The sequence below is a fragment of the Enhydra lutris genome, unplaced genomic scaffold, assembly GCF_002288905.1.
Source record: "Enhydra lutris kenyoni isolate GAN:26980312 unplaced genomic scaffold, ASM228890v2 scaffoldscaffold75, whole genome shotgun sequence".
Classification (NCBI taxonomy): Eukaryota; Metazoa; Chordata; class Mammalia; order Carnivora; family Mustelidae; genus Enhydra; species Enhydra lutris.
Window position 1 is genome coordinate 4,385,232 of NW_019154159.1, and position 14,991 is coordinate 4,400,222.

Genomic DNA, 14,991 nt, shown 5'->3' on the forward strand with positions numbered 1-14,991 from the left:
TGATGTTGATGTCACCCGTCCCGAACTCTGGCCATCCTTAGCCTGCCTGCTCCCCTCCCCATGATGATTTCAGTGGGAAAAGCAGGTGCAGACCTTGGCCTGACACATGGCCCAGGGATCGCACAGATAGGCACTCGGTTCAGCTGTTTCACACTGAGAATGTTGTGGGCTGTGTTCAGACAGAAGGGGGAGGCCAGATGGAAGACGCTGAGGCGAGATGTCTGGGTTTAGGAGGACAAGTCCTGGAACACCATTTTCTTCAAAACGGCGGTCCTCATCTCCAACTCCCAGGAATCTGGGGTGTGCCCCTAGGGCTGAGGAAAGATGACCGTCTTCTGTCTCCCCCCGTCTTCTCTCGTCCAGTAACAGCACAGACAGAACCCAGAAGGGCCATGTGCTGGGAGCCCCGCTGTCCAGAGGCGAGGCCATGGTGTCTGACCGAGAGCTGTCCCCAGTGGTCTTCCAGCTCGTCCGGCTGCTCACTCACCTGGCCCTGCTCCTGGGAGCCGCTCAGAGCCCTCAGGTACAGTATGGCTTGTTCCTGCCAGGCTGTGTGTTTGCTCATTCATTTTGAACAACCCACTGTAGATTTTTCAGTGAGTCCTTTTGTCTACAGAGTGCTGGCCACCTCCCGTGGATTAGGACACCTCCTCTGTCACTGTTCCCTAAGCCACCAAACAGTAGAACATTCACATGTCCTCCTTTCCCCACTGTGGCATATGATGGTGTTGGGGAACTACCCATCACGTTACATAAAGTGCATTTTATTTATTGATTTGGACAGAGGGCACAGAGGGAAAGGGTAGAGGGAGAGGGAGAACCCCAGGCAGACTCCACACTGAGCAGAGAGCCTGACCTGGGGCTCCATCTCACAGCCCTGAGATCATTACCTGAGCCAAAACCAAGAGACAGACGCTCAACCGAGTGAGCCACCCAGACACCCTTAAGTCCATCTTGAATGAGCACCCCATGACTGCGCGCACCCAGGAGCGGAGAGGCTCCCGTAACCCTGGTTACCTGCTTCCTCATTGTCGCTCTGGGAGGAAACACATGTCTCCTCTGAGTGGATTAACTGTGATAGCAAACGTTAAGGCTTTGAGATTCTTTTATTTTGGGCTTTGTACACAGTGTAGCTTTAATGAGTCCGGTGAGGCTATTCCCACGTAAGGTTATGAACATGCATCTTTTTTTTTTTTTTTTAATTTCTTTTCAGTGTTCCAGAATTCATTGTTTATGCAACACACCCAGTGCTCCATGCAGTCCGTGCCCTCCTTAATACCCCCCACCAGGCTCACCCAGCCTCCCACCCCTGCCCCTTCAAAACCCTCAGGTTGTTTTTCAGAGTCCACAGTCTCATGGTTCCACTCCCCCTCCGGTTCCCCTCAACTCCCTTCTCTCCAGCTCCCCATGTCCTCCGTGTTATTCCTTACGCATCTTGATGAAGGAAGGCGTGGTTGAGAGATGGGTTTTGAGGAGTTAAGAACAGAGCTGCCAGACTGTTCGCGCTGACGATGTCCCAGGCAGTCGCTCCCAGACTGCGGTCACTCCTGCTGCTCTGCCTCCTCCGCCTTCTCTGAGCGGTGCTCCTGCCACCACACGGGCCTCCTCTGAGACGCGGCCTCTGCCTCGGTGCTGGCGTCCCTGCCTGGGGCCTGCGCAGGTGCGCCGGCTCCCCATGCGAGCTCGTGTGTCTCGCCCTCACAGGCTCTCCTGAACATCATCAGGCCCCCGGTGCAGGACCCCAGAGGCTTCCTGCAGCAGCACATCCGCAATGACCTGCAGCAGCTGACCAGGACGCTGGGGAAGACCGCCGATGAGACCGTCACCGTGGTGCATCTCGTGCTCTGCAGCCTTCTCCCAGGCCAGCACCACCGCATTGGATGGAGTGAGCGCAAGGGCCGGCAAGGGGCGGGGGGTAGTGGAGGGCGGCGATGCGGAGTCAGATAAAGGGAAGCCAGGAGAGGCCCGTGGAAGAGAGCACAGGAGGACAGCTCGGCTCAGCTTGCGTTTCCCCTACCAGGTTCAGACCCGTGACACCTGTGTGGTCGTGTGCACAGGGGTGTTCCCTGTGCGTGCACGGGGGAGGCTTTGCGCTTTCAAAAGCCAGCCTGGTGTGCAGCGCCCCTGCTGCACGAGGGACGTGTATGGTCCAGGACGGGCGATGTGTGAGTCATCACCGTCAAGAAACCAGTGGCTGGTGATCTGTTGGGACTTGTCCTTCTTGGACCCCTGGCTTGTCTGCGGGTCCTTCTGCTTTTCCTAAGGACACGGCTGTCCAGGGCTACCTGGCCGCGTTGACATGTCTGCAGTTTGCCGGATGGAAAAGTAGGCTACAAACCATTGCGGTCACTCAGCTGATGTTCCCATTTTTAAAACTGAAATCTGTAAAAAGGAAAGTTCCGTAACATAACTTAGTAAAATGGTTCTCTGGCACTGAGATTTGACTTTATTTTTTTTTATTGTATCTTCGCAAAGATCATGGGGTTGGCGGGAGCAGCAAGGACCATTTTTAAGTGTTCAGGTTAATTTAGGAAGATGAGCCCTGCCCATCCCTGAAAAGGAGTGCAACTTGGTCACCTTTAGGTCCTGTTCATGGGGCTGCTGTGCTTTCCATTCCGTGGGTAACCCATCATGTTTCCTGGCAGGGCCTTTTGGTTTCGATGCAAGGCTGGCAACCAGAGAGCAGAGAAAGAGCTGGGAGAAAGCCATACAGACCCTCATTCTCCCCGAGCTGGAGGTATGTGGCCAGCGGCCCTGCTGGAAGCCTAAGGGCCGGTATCCTGGGCGTCCCCCAGGCACTCCGGCCAGCATGCCTCACAGAGGTGCTGTCAGGGGCTCTGGCTGAGCCCCAACCTATGGGTTGACTGCCCAGCCACTCCGCTGTCCTGCTGTCCTCTCACCCTCTGCCCCTAAGGCCGGACGGGCAGGTTGGGACGTTATTGTAAGTCCGGAAAGTGCACGGGGCTTCCGCTCCCCTGCCTTTTACAGCAGGACATGAGAGCAGCAGGTAGACAGACCCTCACCAGAAATGCGTACTTTGTCCCTCCTCTGTCAGATGACAACAGCACTGAGAGTAAATAAGCCCAATGGGGAATAAAAGTCAGTAAAAGACTGGGCGTAAAACACAGGTCTAGGAGTCTCCTGTGTGCGGAGACAAAGCCTGCAAACAGCGAACTGTGAGCGGTCTCGAGAGACAAGGAATGTGAGTGCCTGGTCACGTGCTGGACCCAGTAGGGCAGACTCCCTAAGTGGCCCGCTGCTGAAGCCACCGGGTATCCCCCTCTGTGCAAGTGGTCTCACCTCCAGGCCCTGTGCCGTCCTCTCACCCAGCATCTGGAGAAAGCCCTGCCGAAGGTGACGGCCCTCATCAGCAAAGACGAGCGGATCAGCTCCAACCCTGTGGCCAGAATCGTGTACGGTGACCCGGCGGCCTTCCTGCTGCAGCTGCCCCGGAAGAGCGCAGTCCACTGCTCTAAGATGTGGACCTGCAGGAGGAGGGTCACGGTGCAGTACCTCCAGCACGTGGTGGAACAGAAGAACGGCCGGGAGACCGTGCCCATCCTCTGGAAGTTCCTGCAGAAGGTGAGGCCGCCCCACTGTGAGCACGCACCCATGTCCCCCGTGCGCGTGACGGCCGCCTTTGGTCGGTCAGTGGACATCTGACTGGCGACGTCAGGGCTTCGCTTTTCTGATGGAACGCCGGGAGCACAAGACTCGGCGTCGGGGGGTGGGGGTCTTTGTACACGTGAGACCGTGAGGTGGTTTGAACCATAAAGTCACAGAGGAAGAGAAAACCCCATGCGGGTCAGGGTTGGCAGGAGTCTGTGAAGCACGGGAGGGCCAGGACTGCATCTCCCCGGTCACTCAGCAAGGAAGAGCAGGACTCAGACCTTCCGGGCGGTGTCCGTTCACCTTCACCCCTGACCCGCAGTGCCAGGAGTTGAGTGAAAAGACTTTCACCAGCCCAGAATCTCCCCTGTTGCCAACCCAGCCTTGGGAGAGGGGAGTGTGGTAAGTCAGTCCCATCGGTTAAGCCATAAACATACCCGTGCCGGCCTTGTTCCATGTGAAGCCTCCTCTTTCTCAGTCGTCTGTCGAGCCCGTCCCCCTGGACCAGCGTTTACAGTCCGGCAAGAAGTGTGGGGACTCAGAAATGTCTGACGGTGGTGAAAGGGCAGGAGTTCCTGTGGGAAGGCTTTCCTGGGTCTCCCGGGAGGCGCCCGTCCCATTCGACTGGAGATTAGGGTCCCGTCCTCAGAGGACTCACAGGAGGGATCCCAGGCCTGGTTGCCTGTGTGCCCGGCCTTTCCGCTCCTCACAAGGGCCCACAAGACAGATTTCTTTCATGAGTTTTTGGCAAATACACCTGATGCGTCCACTCCAGGAGGCCAGGGACTGTCCCTGGTGTGCAGGACATTTGGCACCCAGGCGGTGGGCTCTTGGTGAATGACGAACAGCCACTTCCCGTGTCTGAGGAGCCTGATGCGGCATTGCGTGACACAGCACGTTGCCTGGGCCCAGTGCAGACGCAAGCCCTGAGCCAGCCCCAGTCCGCTTCCCCGGGAACGTGTTCAGGAGAACTGACGCGTGGCCGGGCTTCCCTCTCCAGGAGGCAGAGCTGAGACTCGTGAGATACTTGCCGGAGATTTTGGCGCTGCAGAGGGATCTCGTGAAGCGGTTCCAGAACGTTTCTGAAACTGAGCACCAATCTATCAGATCTTTCGTTAGCAGCCACCACAAAGGTATGGGTCGGCACCACCCGTGTTTGGTGGCTCGAAGGGACCGCTGCAGCGGGGCTGGGAGAGGCGCAGTTGGGCTCTGCGCCTCTGGTGGGGCGGTGGTGGGGTGGGTGTTTGCATGGGGCTCTGAGCAAGCGCTTTGTCTGACAGACGGGGTGAAGCAGGTGCTGCACAGGAGGGTCGGCGTCTTTCTGTCGACGTGGAATAAGCTGAGGAGGTCGCTTCAGACCAGTGGTAGGTGCCGCACTCCCTGCGCCTGCCCGACTCAGCCCTGCACTCGCGCTTCCTCTGACCCTCTGAGTGGAGGTGTCCGGGACACGTGAAATGACGTACCGGGAAGACTGAGTCCCCACTCATCCTGGCGTGTCTGTGGACTCGGGAAAGAGTTGAGAACATCGGAGCCAGTCGGTGCAGGGGAGAGGCGGGAGGTAGAATGTCAGCGTGTCCCCGGCTCCGGCCTTGACACGGTGGGAGCTGCGGCAGCGACTGAGGAGGCCTGTCTGCTGAGAACCCCCGTCCTCTCAAGGTGAGATCAAGCTGCCGGAGGACTACTGTGCCGCCGACTTAGACGCGGACACCAGTTTCGAGGTCCTGCTGCCTCGTCGCCGCGGCCGGGGCCTCTGTTCCACCGCGCTGGCCAGCTACTTGATCAGCCTGCACAACGAGATGGTGTACGCCGTGGAGAAGTTCTGTGGCGGGAGCGGCAGGTGGGTGTGCGGCTGCAGGGGTACCACTCTGCCAGCGCGAAGTGGTTTCAGCACCGGCTCACCCAGGGCCTCCGGGCCGCCAGTGTGGATGTGAGCGCCGAGCCGGCAGCTTCCGTGCCTCAGCCAGGCCCTCGGGTCCACAGGCCCCAAAGCGCACTCGTCTGCTCGGACCGCACTGTCCACTTGGAGTCGGCTCCGTGTCGCCCAGAGCCCCGGGCCACGTGTGCGTGGGGGGACACTGAGTGCCGTGCTCCGCTGTTCCGCAGCTACTCCATCGACACCTCCGAGGTCACAGACCTGCACGTCATCAGTTACGAGGTCGAGCGGGACCTGATGCCGCTGATTCTGTCCAACTGCCAGTACCGGGTGGAGGAAGGCCAGGAGACCCTGCAGGAGTTTGACCTGGAGAAGATCCAGCGCCAGGTCACCAGCCACTTCCTGCAGGGCAAACCCAGGCTCACTCTCAAGGTATGGCTGACCCCAGGTGTTAATGGGGCGACACTATTCTGTGAACGTTGGCCCACGTGTGGCTTTTACCCAGCAGTTTCAGAGTGAGCTGGGAGCGGGGATGACCGTCCAGTCGCACGTCCCTGCAGAGGCCGGGACTCTACTCCTGGCCGTACCTCGCGCCCATCAACCCTCTTGAGTTGCCTCTAAGCTTCTACCTCCGCGTCCCCGCAGGTCCCAGCGGACCCGCAGTCGCATTTGTCCACTGTAGTAATGGCGCTGCCTCCCGCCCCGACGGCGCTTGGTGGCTGCCATGTTCCGTTTCCTCTCTACACACAGCCTGTCACCCGGCACCTCGGGTGACCCGTGTAGCTGCCACAGCCCCAACTTCCGCGCCCAGCATGTGTCCCAGGTGTGACTGCTGCAGCAGTGACTCCCGTCACTCCCTGGTGACAGCCCGACCACGACGGGCATCCGGTGCACGTGGGGTAAAGCCCATGCTCGTCCCAGCCTGACTCTAGCCGCTTCTCGCAGACGGCGTGGACTCCCGTGACCTCGCACACCAGACCGCCCTCCCTCCCTAAACACACGGTGTCCCTTCACGTCTCTGTTCCTTCACCTGGGCTGCTCCTGTTCCTTCCAGGTCTGGTCAGAGACCTTGTACTTGGTGGGGGCAGGAGGGTGCTTCCTCACTGCCTGCGGTCATGCTCTGAACTGTTGGCACCCGGGGCCTCCTGATCTAGCTCTGCCATCCTGTTTAGTAGAGGGACTGCCTTGGGTGAGGCTGTGCCTGTCATGTTCAGGGAGGGCCCCATGTTCCTGTGTCCCCAGCAGCTCGCAAGCTCACAACATCCTACATGAGGCGTCCGCGTGGCCATCGAGGCAGGGCCGGGTCCCTCGTTGTGTTATTGATTCCATAGACTGTGGGTCAGATGCAGACATCACAGGGCCGCAAATCTGCGTGCTCTGCCCAGCGGTGCGCTGACGGCGCGGGCCTGCTGCGGGGTTCCCACTCAGGAAACCTCCACGGGCTTCCGTTTCCAGAGTCTGTTTTCTCTCTCAATTCAGGGAATACCCACTCTGGTGTACAGACGGGACTGGAACTATGAGCGTCTGTTCACGGACATCAGGAACAAGATGCCACAGGTGATCGCGACACCCCGATCGTGTGCGTGGTGCTTTCACCTGGTCGCGCGCTCCCTTCCCGCGGGGGCTCCGCAGCCTCGCTCCGGGCACCACGGAGGGTCTCCCCGAGTTCCCTGGGCCCACTGCTCTTTCCAGAGGGCAAGCAGGACGCAAATCAGAAGCATGCTTGTTGAAACCCTGCTTTCGTTTCTTGGTAACGATGTCATGACCGCGTGTGCCGATGCAGAAGATCCAGAGAACTGATTTGTTCCGCTCTCTGGGTTTCTGTGGTGGGGTGTGTACCTGGCGTGTGTGTCCGTGTGAGTGTGCTCACGGAGCTGCTGTGAGGACTCGGTGACTTCACGTCTGTTTCTGTGAAGGGTCTGGAATACCGCTGCTACGTACGAGTCGCTAAGTGTTCGCTGTCATTATTGTTAAGGGGTCATCCCCCCTGTGGCTTGGCAGTGAACAAGGTTTTAAGTGCTCTTGTCAGGTAGCCGTGCCCAGGAAGCCCCAGCCATGGACCCCTGTCCTGTCTTTGATTTCCCAGAAAGCCCTCCCGCACTCAGCCGTCAGCGCCATCTGCGGGCAGCTGCTGTCCTACAGCGAGGTCTGCGAAGCTCTGTCCGTCATCGAAGTCGCTCTGGGGTTTCTGAGCACAGCTGGCGGCAACCCGAGCCTGTCCTTGAACGACTACGTCCGAGACATGCTGCGCATGGGCGACCAGACAGCCCTCGCTCTGCAGGTGGGTCTCGGCTGGGGCTCCCTCGCAGCTGAAGCCACACTGCCCTCCCCACTTCCTGCCAGCGTTAGTGCCTCTCAAGGCCTCCCCAGAAGGCGCTCTGGCTAGAGCCAGAGATGCGTCCGCAGCGGGAGACTCTGAACGCGGCTGGCCACAGACGCGCCCGCGGCTCGCCCACCGGGGCCGTCCCCGCAGCGCGAGTGCAGGCTCTGAGCCGGCGCCTGCGGCGGGGGGTGGGGGGGCAACACTCCAGAAGTCAGGCGCACGGCTGGTGCACGGGTGCGGGAGGCGTCTGTGTCCGTGGAGAGGAGGATCCGTCGCGCGGGAGCACAGGCGCCACCGCACCCACCCACTGGTTCCCGCTCAGCCCCGCACCCTGCTCAGGAGCCCGTTGCGCTTTCAGGCCTTCCAGACGTGCCAGCTGAAGCACGCCATCGCCCTCTGGCAGCTCCTTTCGGCCCACAGGTCGGAACAGCTGCTCCGGCTGCGGAAGGTGAGTACAGCCCCGCCGGACGGGGGCCGCCCCGCCGCCTCCCAGCCTCCCACTGCCTCTGTTCTGGTTTGTTCCAGGAGCCCTTCCGGGATATCAGTGCCCGGTACAAAGTGGGTCTCAGCCCAGAAGATGCTAAGTGCCTCGGCATTTTCCTGAATCAGACGGACCTCGACTCCTTCCTCCTGGAGCTTCATGAAATGATGATCTTGAAACTGAAGACCCCCCAGGCGGAAGACGACTTCAAGCCCGAGTGGAGGTACGGAGGGGTTCATCCACACGCGGGTGTCCTGCCGTCTCTCCCGCGATCGTCTCCGTCTTCCACAGACACGGAAGATCCCGCCTCACCTCAGAAGCCCGCGCCCCGCTGTTTTACTCCCCCCAGGCCCCCCGCAGGCTGGCCTTCTGGGTGTGGTCTCTGTTGGGTTTCTTAAAATAATTACAAAGTCCTGTATTTTCATCATAGCAAGTGTACTTATGTCAGAGATGTGCATCTTATTTTAAGTTTTCCTCCTTTTGTTGACGTGTAATTAACACAGCGTCACGTTAGTTCTCGGTGCGCAGTGTGGCGCTTCCGCGGCTCTGAACCACGCTCCGCGCTCCTTGAGGCTTGTGTGCGTTAACCCCCGTCGCCTGTCCCGCCTGCCCCCCGCCCCGCCTGCCCCTGGTGACCACTGTTGGTTCCCTAGAGCTAAGAATCTAGTTTTCTTTGTTGTTGTTTGCTTTTTTTCCCTTTGTTTATCTGGTTCGTTTCTTCAGCTCCACAGATGAGTGATAACACGCGCGGTTTGTCTTTCTCTGACTGACCGCTCAGCGTGGCACTCTCTGGCTCCGTCCACATCGTTGCAAATGGCGAAATTTCCTTCCTTTTGATGACTAATATTCCACTGTGCACATATATATACTGTAACCTCTTTTTTAAATTTATTTACGTTCAACTAATTTACACAGAGTGAACTATTAGTTTCAGGGACAGAGGTCAGTGACGCGTCGGTTGCTCACAACACCCAGTGCTCATCGCATCCCGTGTCCTCCTTAGTGCCTGTCACCTGGTGTCCTCGGCCCCCCAGCCCCACCCCTCCAGCCACCCTCGGCCTGTTTCCTGTGGCTAAGGGTCTCTCAGGGTTTGTCTCCTCTCTGATTCCGTCTTTTTTTATTTTTCCGTCCCTTTCCCTTTGCTCGTTTGTTTTGTTTCTTAAATTCCACCTGTCACTAGATCATATGATAGCTTTTTCTCTGACTGACTTATTTTGCTCACCATGATACCCTTGAGTTCCACCTGCGTCGTTGCAGACGGCAAGAGTGCATTTGTTTTGATGGCTGCGTAGTACTCCCATCGTGTATATGCACCACCTTTTCCTTGTCCATTGTCTGTCCATGGACATCTGGGCTCTTTCCATAGTTTAGCTACTGTGGACATTGCTGCCATGAACATTGGGGTGCAGGCGCCCCTTCAGATCACTATGTTTGTATCTTCGGGGTAAATACCAGTAGTTCAAAGAACATCAGTGTGTGCAGGTATGTGCCAGACAGCGGAATGGAAGGAAACCGCAAATACGAAGTAATGCTAGTGAGGGGAGCTGGGATTAGATTATCTGTTTAGAAAAACAGGAATCAGGCGCCTGGGGGGCTCAGTTGGTTAAGCGTCTGCCTTCAGCTCAGGTCATGATCTCAGGGTCCTGGGATCGAGCCCCGCATCGGTCTCCCTGCTCAGCGGAGGAGCCTGCTTCTCTCTCTCCCTCTGCCTGCCTCTCTGCCCGCTGCTTTTCCTACTTGTGCTCTCTGTGAAAAAAATAAATAAACATCTTTAAAAAAGAAAGGGAGGGAGATAGAGGAAGGAAGGAAGAAAGAAAAGAAAGCCACACCAACGTGTTGTATGTGAGAATGCCCAACACTGGATATTATCCGTCTTTAACATTTTTACCAATCTAATGGCCAAATAAAGATCTCATTTTCACTTGTATTTTCCTACTCCCTAGTGAAGCTGCCAGTTTTGTATCTTCCTCTGAATTATCTGTCATGTTTGCTTTGGGCTGTTTACCTTTTATCATAATCTTAAAGGATTGAAGATTAACTTTTTGTTTGTTATGTTACAAATGCTCTACCTTGGTCTTTAATTTCAGAAAGTTAGATCTGACCATTTTTCTATCAGGACTAGGAAAATACAGCCGTACGGGTCTTCCTCACCCGAAGGTTGTAAAGCATTCTGCCGTGTTTTCTTCCTGTGGTTTATAGTTTCATGTTGTACGTCTGCTGTGTTAACCAGGCTATGTTTTATGTGTGATGGGAGGGATTTACCATTCCTGTTTTTCTTTCTTTCTTTTTTTTTTTTTTAAAGATTTTATTTATTTGACAGAGACACAGCGAGAGAGGGAACACAAGCAGAGGGAATGGGAGAGGGAGAAGCAGGGAGCCCGATGTGGGCTTGACCCCAGGACCCTGGGATCATGACCTGAGCTGAAGGCAGACTCAGCCGACTGAGCCCCCCAGGGGCTTTGAATGGCGAGGCTATGCGCTCATGTAGCAGGTCACGTTAGCAGAGTGCTTACAGGACCGCGACCCCGCCATTCCCGGTGTCAGCTCTGTGCTGTGCTGTTTGTACGGCGCAGTGCAGTGAGCAGCGGGTGCGTCCTGGAGCCCCGCACTGCAGGTTCTAGTCCCCGCTCAGGGACTCAGTAGTTGGTTCACTTGACTTTGACGGTCTCCACAAGCACTTGGGGACTATGACGACCCTGGTGGTGTCCTTGCATGATATGGGAGACGCTTAACCCTCTGCCTCTTGTTCCTTGGTTTTTCAGCCTGAGAGACACTCTGGTAAGTTACATGGAAATCAAAGACAGTGAAATTCCTCCTGAACTACAATTCCAGTTCCCCGAGAAGATACTGCTGTGCAGTTGTGTCCCCGTGTGGAGCATGGCCGCTGAGCTGAGGTGGGCTCGGCAAGTGAAGTAGACTCTGCTCCACCAGCCTCTGCCACCGGCCACCCCGGCTGGGGCTTCCTGGGGGGCCGCAGGACCCCCGTGTGCTGCACCGCGGGTGGCCAGGAGGGCCACGCTGCTTCAGGGAATGTGCACATTTCTCCTCGGATTGTGAGTGCTGCGCATGGGGAAGGGAGAACCGGAGACGCCGTGAAACCAGAACCGAGCACCCTTCCATTCTCTGGGGCACCAGGCACGTGCTCCCCAGTGTCCCGTGACAGCGGCGGATGGGGCCTTCAGCTCGCCGGCTGGAGACTGACACGCACCCACCCCGGCCCCTCTCACTCCAGAAAGGCGGGGGAAACAGGGCTATTGATTTTGCTTCTGTTTTCCTTCTCATTTATTCTGCACTTGGAGGAGACCCGGATTGTTTCTTCCTTCCCGTCCCTTCAGCCCTGCGTGTGGTACACGTATTTGTAGACTCCGTGAAGGTGTAAAAAAGTGCCAGACCCTTTTCTGTGTCCTTCTAAAATACAAGTCAGCATGTTTTGTGAGTGCCTTAGGCCAAACCTCCCAGCCCTCACGCAGCCCCGCCCCGGCCAGTTGTCACGGGTCAGAACTTTCCTCGTGCACGCAATTAAGAGACTGGTGGTGTGGCCAGATTCGCTTTTGATTCTGGGGGTTTTAAATTCTGAATTAAAGTTTATCAGTTAAACTTGGGTCAAAGTCTTGGTTCTGGCATTTTCCTGGGAACTTTTGGACTGGCCAGCATCATGCTAAATAAACATGTGGTCTTGATGGGACCTCCATGTCCCCAACATGTGACTATCTGGTTCTTCCTCTGAGCTCAGCCACGCCATAAAAACAGACTGAGAGAGAATACAGAACCAGCTAAGTTTCTGAAAAAGGAAGAAGAGAGTAGTCGATCAGCTCTGATCTTGGACCTCTTTTCTTCCTGGGAGGGTCATGTCTCTTTTGCACGATGTCCTCGGACACTTGTGGTCTCTGGCCTGCCTGACTCCTGCCCCCGGGGGGCTCAGCGCCTTTAGCACGGAGATGCCCGCTGTTCACGAGTCAGAGGCGGACGTCTTCCGTATACAGTGCCCATGAGTGAACGACTATCAGCTTGAAATCAGGCCCTGGGGTGCGAGCTGCAGGAGCGAGAATGCTGCCAGGACTGCTGTTGACCCTGCAGCTGCGGCGGAGGGAGCAGCAGGCGGAAGAAGCCGCCCCCGTCCTCTTCCGTGTCTGAGGAAGGGGGCGCGGGAATCCAGACCCCTCCGCGGTTCATCTGATACAACAGCCCCTTGCACTGAGGAACCTACGATTGTTCCGTCATTCTACGCTATGCAAAGGCCCCCCCCCCTTCCACCTGGATTGCCCATGTCATTGGGGGGCGTCTTCAACTCCTCGACTTACACTTGGAATTCCTTTGACACCTCGAAGCTGGGACGGAGCCGGTGTGGCCCTCAGGTGCCGCTCTGGGTCCTCGCTGTGCCACACCTCCACGGGCAGAGTCAGGCGTCGGTCTTGTGCTGTGAAACTTTTTTTTGGCTGGGAGTTTTTCCCCCACAGTTTTACGTAGCATTTTTTAACGAAGGTATTTTGTGTGCTATGCTTTCGAAGCCTTAACTGTCGTATCTAGCATTATCTTGTTGGTACAGAAATACACTGGCTTAGCACAGGCAAATATAAATTTTGTTATATTTGTTTTAATAAACTTGAGTTTTGCTGCTGAAGAATCTTCTTCTTTGAGGGCGGAACTTCTGGGTGTGGCAAGTAGACACCAGCTCAGCCTCGGGGGACGGTCTGGGTTTTTTGTAGACCTTCCACTTGGAAGGTTCCAGACAGCAAGTGTTCACTCTGGTGTAGAAGGTGGGAGGTAAATTTTCATCAGGACCAAATGACCGCAGAGGTGGGGATCCCTAGTTGGCCACCACTCGCCAGGCGCCACACTCCGGGGGCAGGACCCGCAGCCTCGGCGTCAGAGGGGCTGACGCGCACGGCCCCGCCCGAGATGCCTTCGCCGGATACGCCGCGCTGCCACTGAGGTGTGAGCACTGGGCCCACGGTCGGGTTGCGGGATGGGAACAACAGTTCCTCTGTAAAAGGGAATAAAGATACGCGAGGGATGAACGGTCAGCAGCCCGCTTCCATTTGAGTGGTAAAACACCACCTGGGGGAGAACTGCATTTTCTCTTCCCAACGGAAAGGCCCCTCCGGGAGAGAACCTGTGGGCGTCCGGAGGAAGGCCTGCCCCTGCTGTCAGACCCCTCTTTCAGCCGCAGTTTGTTTCAAGCCCACCGACCCGTCCCCTGCCTGCTCGTGTCCTCAGTGACCACCACCTTCCCCCTCCTTGCTCCCGTCTCTGATGGCCTCCAGCCACCGGCACACTTCCCGGTTGCAGCTCCTACTTTTCAGCCCAGGCAGAGACGCTCACTCGGCTGGCGGTGATTCACCCGAAAACCGTCATGACTGGTCGCCGTCTCCTCTTTAAGACCTTGGTGTGTGTGCAAATGATGTACATGTGGTCCCGGGCTCCTCCGTTAACTGAGACAGCCGTGAGATGTGTCGGGGATTCCTGGGTTCGGGCAACGCTTTCCAAGCCCTTCTCGGTCACTAATTAAGCTTGTGCACAAGCACTGTGGGTCCCAGCTCCAACTGGAAAGGCAGCACCAGGAAATGGCAAGTGCTGACCTCACCTCATCAGGGGCCTGGGGAGAGCAGGACCCTGCTTGCTTCTAAGGAGGTGGGAGGATTCGGGGGAGACATCGAGGCAAGAGCAGAGAGAAGTGGAGGGAAGGGTCCCAGCTGGAGCCCACACGGTGCCACCCCAAGGCCTGGCACATCCTACACACACCTGCCCCCGACCCTGCCCCATTCCTCCACACCCAGCCTGATGAGTGCGCCACGGGCCCAGCATTCCCCGCCCCCCCGACTGCCTGTACCCGGAAGTATGGCAGAGCCTCCGCCCAGAGCCACGTTGGCTCCAGCTCAGCAGGCCCACGAATGGCCCCCAGTCACCCAATCCAAGGCCCTTCTCATCCACACCGCGTGTGCCACGACAAGGCCCATGCACAACACGTCCCAGGCGGACCCCAGCACGAATCTGGACATTCCCGTTTGCCAGTTCTATGGCCTTGAGCAAGCCCTTGACCTCTTTAAGCCCCGACTTCTCGGTGTGTACAACACCTCAGTGCTGTGGCAAGAGAAGATAGTGCGGGGAGACGACAGGGCACCGTGCCTGGGGTGCAGTGGCACCCAAAAGTGGTCCTCATTACTTCTCCCTGCTGGACACTTGCCCATCTTTCAAGGCCCTGGCAGCTGTGAAATGCTCTGGCACGCCTTTCCTGAACCGCGGATGCCCATGTCTCCTGTCGCAGTCTGTATTCAGACCGTTCCTATCCACACACTCCTCTGATCCGCCAGTAGGACACACATCATGGGTCAAATGCCTCCATGTCAGCTTCGCGGGCCGCCTTCTCTGCCTCAGATACACCAACGTCTTGCCTACCACAGGACCCTTGCACGTGCTGTGCCCTTTGCCCGGGCTCCTCTGCGCCCCCAGAGAGGGCTTCCCCACGGCGGGCATCAAGTGGGCTGGCCCCTCCTGGTCCGCGCCGCAGGCATGCCGCAGCCACGCGAGGACGCCGTGACCCCCGCGCCCAGCACGAGGGGGGCACAAGGGAGCGCGGAGTGAACGTGCGTCCCGCAGAGGAGCTCGGAGTCCACGCTCCGACGGCTGTCCGCGGGCAGTGTGGCGGTGACCCACGGGTCTGGCCCGGGGACGGCCGCGTCCTGCTCTCAGGACGTTCACCGAGGC

General features: G+C 57.5%; 1 protein-coding gene across 1 annotated transcript in view; it reads left to right on the plus strand.

The window, feature by feature from the left end:
• LOC111160428 (ring finger protein 213) overlaps positions 1-12,904 on the plus strand; it is a 105,292-nt gene extending 92,388 nt beyond the window's left edge. Inside the window, exons 56-68 of the mRNA XM_022523545.1 lie at positions 364-523; positions 1,705-1,885; positions 2,646-2,737; positions 3,331-3,582; positions 4,610-4,742; positions 4,890-4,973; positions 5,266-5,446; positions 5,713-5,914; positions 6,962-7,039; positions 7,569-7,763; positions 8,164-8,253; positions 8,331-8,509; positions 11,049-12,904. Of these exons, the coding sequence (XP_022379253.1) occupies positions 364-523; positions 1,705-1,885; positions 2,646-2,737; positions 3,331-3,582; positions 4,610-4,742; positions 4,890-4,973; positions 5,266-5,446; positions 5,713-5,914; positions 6,962-7,039; positions 7,569-7,763; positions 8,164-8,253; positions 8,331-8,509; positions 11,049-11,202 (1,981 nt within the window). The 3' untranslated portion in view covers positions 11,203-12,904. The remainder of the gene's footprint in view (positions 1-363; positions 524-1,704; positions 1,886-2,645; positions 2,738-3,330; positions 3,583-4,609; positions 4,743-4,889; positions 4,974-5,265; positions 5,447-5,712; positions 5,915-6,961; positions 7,040-7,568; positions 7,764-8,163; positions 8,254-8,330; positions 8,510-11,048) is intronic.
• The last annotated feature ends 2,087 nt before the right edge of the window (positions 12,905-14,991 follow it).